Source organism: Echinops telfairi, unplaced genomic scaffold (assembly GCF_000313985.2).
Source record: "Echinops telfairi isolate 266 unplaced genomic scaffold, ASM31398v2 ScPeMD7_7458;HRSCAF=8496, whole genome shotgun sequence".
In the NCBI taxonomy this organism is placed as follows: domain Eukaryota; kingdom Metazoa; phylum Chordata; class Mammalia; order Afrosoricida; family Tenrecidae; genus Echinops; species Echinops telfairi.
This window is the reverse complement of record NW_022111358.1, coordinates 2,029,428-2,035,975: the sequence shown is the minus strand read 5'-3', so window position 1 is coordinate 2,035,975 and position 6,548 is coordinate 2,029,428. Positions and strand designations below refer to the sequence as shown.

General features: G+C 39.1%; 1 protein-coding gene across 1 annotated transcript in view; it reads right to left on the bottom strand.

Annotated features, from left to right (window-relative positions):
• YWHAE (tyrosine 3-monooxygenase/tryptophan 5-monooxygenase activation protein epsilon) overlaps positions 1–6,548 on the bottom strand; it is a 46,107-nt gene that overhangs the window by 7,498 nt on the left and 32,061 nt on the right. The window contains exons 2-4 of the mRNA XM_004706887.2: positions 5,413–5,612; positions 3,220–3,326; positions 2,322–2,528 (exon numbers count right to left, since the gene is read on the bottom strand). Of these exons, the coding sequence (XP_004706944.1) occupies positions 2,322–2,528; positions 3,220–3,326; positions 5,413–5,612 (514 nt within the window). The remainder of the gene's footprint in view (positions 1–2,321; positions 2,529–3,219; positions 3,327–5,412; positions 5,613–6,548) is intronic.

Sequence of the window (6,548 nt, the reverse complement as noted above, 5' to 3'; positions counted from 1 at the left end):
TTTTTAATCATTTTATTAGGGGCACATACAACTCTTATCACAATCCATACATACATCAATTGTGTAAAGCACATTTGTACATTCATTAACCTCATCATTCTCAAAACATTTCCTCTCCACTTAAGCCCCTAGCATCAGCTCCTCATTTTTCCCCCTCCCTCCCCGCTCCCATCATGAGCCCTTTTCTACCTTATAAATCTGGCTAGACCAGAGGATGTACACAGTTACAGATAGGAACTGGAAACACAGGGAATCCAGGACAGATGATCCCTTCAGGACCAGTGGTGAGAGAGGCAATATGGGGAGGGTAGAGGGAAGGTGGGGGAGAAAGGTGAAATGGATTACAAGGATCTACATATAACCTCCTCCCTGGTGGACAGACAACAGAAAAGTGAATAAATGGAGACATCAGACGGTGTAAGATATGACAAAATAATAATTGATAAATTATCAAGGGTTCATGAGGGATGGAGGAGCGGGGAGTGAGGGGGGAAAATGAGGAGCTGATGCCAGGGGCTTAAGTGGAGGGCAAATGTTTTGAGAATGATGAGAGCAATGAATGTACAAATATGCTTTACACAATTGTTGTTATGTATGGATTGTGATAAAGAGTTGTATGTGCCCCTAATAAAATGATTTTTAAAAAGTCAAGGCAGAGAGTTCAGCTCAGAAAGTTATGGCAACCATTTTTGGGGAGACTCCAAAGGGATAATAACCTTGATCTATTTGGTCAAAGAACACGGGATAATTGGTTAAAAGGGGCCTGAATGTTTTCCCATCATGACTATGAACCTGCTCAAGTCTTCAGGGCCGTCTTCTAAGAATTTCATTGGGAACACAGTATTTTAGTTGGAGGAATGCTTTCTACCATATTATTTTCTCAATGCTCTTTCAGAAGTGTTGTGATTTCACAAATTTCATAGAATTCACAGATTTCTCCCCATCTGGCTAGCCAGGAGCTATTTTCCATGATTACTTATGTTCACTGGTCACTTCTCTGCCTATGTTAACCTGTTGAGAGATTGCGTGGACGTTCCTAAAGGTTTCCTTCATCACACCTGAGAAAAATTCAGCAGCAAAGCCCACTCTTTGAATAGAGCTCACGGCCATATCCTTCAACACCAGAGCCCATTTCCTGGCTGGTTTCTCAACATATGTAATAGAATGTCCTCTGTAAACCCTAAAATCAAAGCCACACAGGCAAGTCCTTAGGCAAATGAGGGTCTCTGATTCCCATAAACAGAAAGCCTGAAAACTGTTCATCAGCTAGGGTCAACTTGATGGTATGGACTTCGGTTTGGTTTAGAGGGTAGAGACACGAACTTGGATGAAAGGGAAGGGGATATACAGTATGAGGGAGAAGCTAACCAAAAATGAGGGAGCCGAGGGAAGACAGAAAGAAATCTAAGAATTAAAGTCTAAGAATTAGAGGCAAATAGTATCTATATAGGAGTAAAAGATGAAAAATTCACACACATAATCAAACATCTTGAAAGAATAGGTTGCTGTGCCCCGGGGATCAGTACCATGGTCTTAAAGGACACCAGGGCCAACTGGCTTGACAAAGTCCACAGAGACAATGTTCTACATCCAACTTAGGTGAGTAGCAATTGGTGTCTTACAAGCTTGTGAGAAGCTACCCAATAAATAACTGTTGGTCTCTCCCTGTCTGGAGGAATGAAGATGACAACTAAAGAACCATGGCAACAATTAGCCAATAAACCAAAGGACGACTCAAACATTAGCGTCTCTGACGGTTTAAGACAAGAACTAGGATTTAATTACTTGATGGTATCTGGAGCCCAGTTACTAGATGGTGCCTGGCCACCACTACCCACTGATCTGAAAGGATCACTAGAAAGAAAGCCATACAGACCAAAGCTCAAAACCATCAGAGATCAGGCTTGCTGGTGGGGACAAAGAATTGAAGGCCTAGTCACCTTTACGTCCATAAACAGTCATTCCCATGGCTCAACAGATCTCTAAGTAAACAACACAATAACACTAGTTAGGAATAACCAACCATTTGAGATCAAAAGGTGGGCACCATCCAAGGGCTAAGTCCAGGAAAGAAAGGAGGTTACGCAGAAATAGAAACAACAAACACAAAAACTACAGGGAGAAAGTAGAAATAGTGATGCCACACTGTGGGGACTGGAATCAATGACATGAAACAAGACATGTATGGATTAATGGATAGAATCCAGATGGCTTCTGGTAGCCTTTAAAAAAAACACGAACGTTATCCTCCTTTATGAACTTTCCATTTTCAGTTTCGGTCCGCTCCCTCCCCCCGCCTCCCCCCAACCCCAATGACTTACCTGCAGGCACGGTCAGGGGAATTAAGAATTTCGTAGTAGAATACAGAAAAGTTGAGAGCAAGACCTAAGCGAATGGGGTGTGTTGGTGGAAGTTCTGTCATTGCAATATCACTTGCAGCTTTATAAGCCACTAGACTGTTCTCTGCAGCCTCCTTCCTGTCATTCCCTGTGGCAAACTCAGCCAGATACCTGTGGTAGTCGCCTTTCCTAGGGGAGGGGAAGAGGAACAAAACCATTAAATTTTTAAAGGAAATTAAACAATCTTCTATATTATAGCAAATGAAACGTGCTCTATCTTTATTAAGTCAGAAGTGGATGACTCGTCTGTTTGGTTTCCCTTAGACCCCATATTACCAAATATAAAACAAAATCCCAGTTACTTGGGAAAATAAATAAATAGCATTGAGATTATGTTGCAGAAGTCTGTTAAATCACAAAAAAACTTTTATATTTATAAAATGTTAAGGGCGAAACTATGCAATGGATGGCAGTGGGAGTGGGGAGGGATCCACAAGAGATAACAAAATAGGCAAAAATGTATTAACATTTTATTAAGACTCTGAGATCTTCAACACAATACTTACACTAAGTTTTGATTAGCAGTATACTTGCAAATGAGTATTTTTAAAAAACCACCCCAAAAACAAATAAATAAATAAATACAGTAAAAACCACCACTTTTTAAGTCACTCTTCTGTTTCAACTATTACTCTAAAGTAAACCAGCTGTCTGGTTTTTATTGTATTTTACTGGGGGCTCTTACAGCTCTTACCACAATCCATATATATATCCATTTTGTCAAACACATCTTCATGAAAAACTAGAAACCTACACCGAGAAAGCCATCATTTAAAATCAAGTTTTATTCTTACATTTTCCCTTCTAGTATGGAACCTACATTTTATAATAGAAAACCTTGGACTCGCCAGTGTTAGCTGCTGGAATAAGGTGTTTGTCCAGTACATCCAGAATGTCACAACAGATTAACTTTAGTTCAGTCTCAACCTGGAAAAGCAAACAAACTGTTTAGCTTAAGGAATACATTATGTCATTCTTCCTCCCCACTATGATTTTGGAGAGCCTCGTACAGTGGTCCTCAAACTGGAGGTCGAATGACCCTCTCACAGGGGTCGCTTGATTCATAACAGTAGCAAAATTACAGTTATGAAGTAGCGACGAAAATAATTTTATGGTTGGGGGTCACAACATAAGGAACCATATTAAAGGGTCGCAGCAGTAGGCAGGTTGCGAACCACTGGCCTAGCACTAACAAAATACCTAACAGTCCTCTCCAATTCCTTCCCCTCCCTCTCTCTTGATTCAAGTAGAGAAAGGTTATCTTCAGGTTATGGAAAATAACTTTTCCTTTCCACATGCTGTTGGTTGATACATTTAAGACGCAAAGCAAAGAACACCTCCACTCGAGTATAAAGTTATCAATGACCAAGACTGACTAAATTGTACCAAATGCTTGGTGTATACATGACTCCTTTGGTGAAGCAGTTGCTTTTTAAGCAGGATCTGAACACGGGAAATTAGTTTGCATTCCTGCAGTTCTCAACTGCCTTCTATGCTTGATAAATCATAAACAACACAGCTGCCAATGTTTCGACCTTGATTCATGGTGACTCTATAGGAGTTCAGTGACTGGTTTTTCACAAGTAGATCCTCCAGACCTTTCCTCCAAGGCACCTCTCAGTAGACTAGAACATCCATCCTTTTTATTAGTGTTAACCAGCCAGGGACTCCAGGCTTAATGCTGATCGTCAATCACTTTGGTGGTAAAAATCCACAGCCAGGAAGGGAACCAAAAACATACTACCACATTTCTAAGTCATCCTTTTTAATGCTGAAAATGCCCACACTTCCAAGACAAATATATGTTACTTTCCATTTTCTATTAATTCACCAGTGAGCCTTTCCAACATGTTCTCTTCATGCTTTCTGGTACCTTCTTTCCATCGTAAATAATTCCCCCACTCTCCTCAAACCTTATTATTAGTGAATCTGGTACATTCCCAAATAAAGGGTGTCCACTGTGGCTTTTAAAGTTCATAGCTTTGGAAGACAGAGGTTTTATAAAGTTCTAAATTCCACTAGGCGTCCATAAGTAATCAAATGGTTTAGTTAACAGTTGTACAGCAAAGGAACAATCAAAGACATCTCTAAAACACTCACTGCCAGACAGACAATTCCAACTCACAGTGACTCAATCTATATAGGGTTTCTGAAGCTATTAGTTCTGAGGCAGCAATGGGTAGGTTTAAGTCACCAACATTGTTTTTAGCAGTCCAGTGCTTATTCAACTCAACAGTGCTAGGTGTCCAAAAACATCCCTAGACATTGCCAAATGTCAGGGGGGAAATCACTGCTGGTTGGGAACCAAGTTTTGGAACCAAGACCCACAGTAGGAAAATCATTTATTTATAAATAGACATACAGCACTCACAGTACCTACACCAAGCTGTGTTGCAAATAAAGAGGATACAAATACTTGTTAAATTCACCTAAATGTTCAAGTCACTAAATGAAGTATTTTATAGCTACCATAATAAAAACAAAACCTCAATTGGTTTTCTATCTGTGCAATGATCAAAATTGACTATGAAGCACTGGACAGTTTCCAATGGGAAAATCATCTTCACCTTTGTTCTTAAGTGTTAGACAGCCTATAAATTCCAGTAAGCTAAAGACTAAACCTATACAATATGCTCTTATTACTGAAGTACACGTAAAATTGTGTGTACTAGGTTGCAACATAAACTGTTCAACATCTACTAAGAATGAATACTAACAGCTATAGGTTTGAGAACCAAGCTAGACACGAGTACTTTAATACATAGCTCTCAAACCAAGTCAGCCTCCTTTCCCTTGGAGACTCTGGGTAACTGTAAGTCAGATAGAATAAGGAAACAACACCCCCCCCCAAATAAACCTTTTCTTTCTGTTGCATAAAATCCATACAAAGAAACTACATAACAGTCAACAAACCACATACCCACCCCACCTCACCAAAAAATGAACCTCACAAGTTACTGCCTAGGTTTAAGAAACAATTTTTTATAAGGAGTCTAGAATACAAGACTCTTACCATTTGCCGATATTCCCGAATCATTTTTAGTTTGTCTTCTCCTCCCTTGTTTTCTTCTTTCTGTTCAATGCTGCTGATTATTCTCCAGGAGGCTCTTCTAGCTCCAATCACATTTTTATATGCAACTGATAGGAGGTTTCTTTCTTCGACTGTCAACTCAACATCCATCCCTGCTACTTTCTTCATTGATTCCACCATTTCTGCCAAACAAAAGCAAAATCACATCTTAAAAATGTAATGTTTTACTAACACAACCTTCTCTTCATGGTTGTTTTAACCCTGCCAAACTTTAAAAATTAACTTCATAAGCATTAAAACTAATGTGTTAAAAAAATTAAGACATGGAAGGATGTAAACTAGGAGCCAGCAACAAGAGAATCTACAACATAAACTGTTACATCAGGAAGATTTCTCATGTGGAGACACTTTTCTCAGTGATGGAGTGAGAAACACACACCTACTTATTTAGTAATGGAAGGACCACTGCTGACAGCTTAAGACAAAGATTCAATGAAAACCCACATGCTTTAAAAGGCACTTCTTTACACTAAAAAAAAGAAATCAAACTCATGGTAGTGGTAGTTGAGTCATACAGCAAACAGACACTGAGCATCTGATGAGGCACAAACATCTTAAGGAGTTGTCATTTTTCCTCTTTAAAAGGAGGGCATGAATTGCCTCTGGCCACAGACCGGGGACGTGAATAGCCTTGCTATAAAACAGAATGCAATTGGAAGTAGATTACTACAGGTGCCGTTAGGTTAAAATTTAACGCCGCATCATTCAATATCTCTTTTAATTCATTTTAAATTTGTTACAGCTTTTAATATTTTATAATTTCTTTACTATTGAGGACTTTGTTTTTACTTTTGTTACTGTAATAGTTTTTGTTTTAAAAATGTTTCTGAATATGAAATCCAGGGTAGGTACATCTATAGAGGCAGTAACTGGATTAATGAATGGGTCCTTAGGAGAATGGCAGAGGAAGTTTGGGGGACCTGTGGAACTAATAACAAGGAGTACAAGAAAAAAAAAGTTCTGAAAATGACTGTGGTTATGATCGTACAACTCTTTTTTTTTTTTTTAACATTTTATTAGGGGCTCATACAACTGTTATCCCAATCCATACACACATC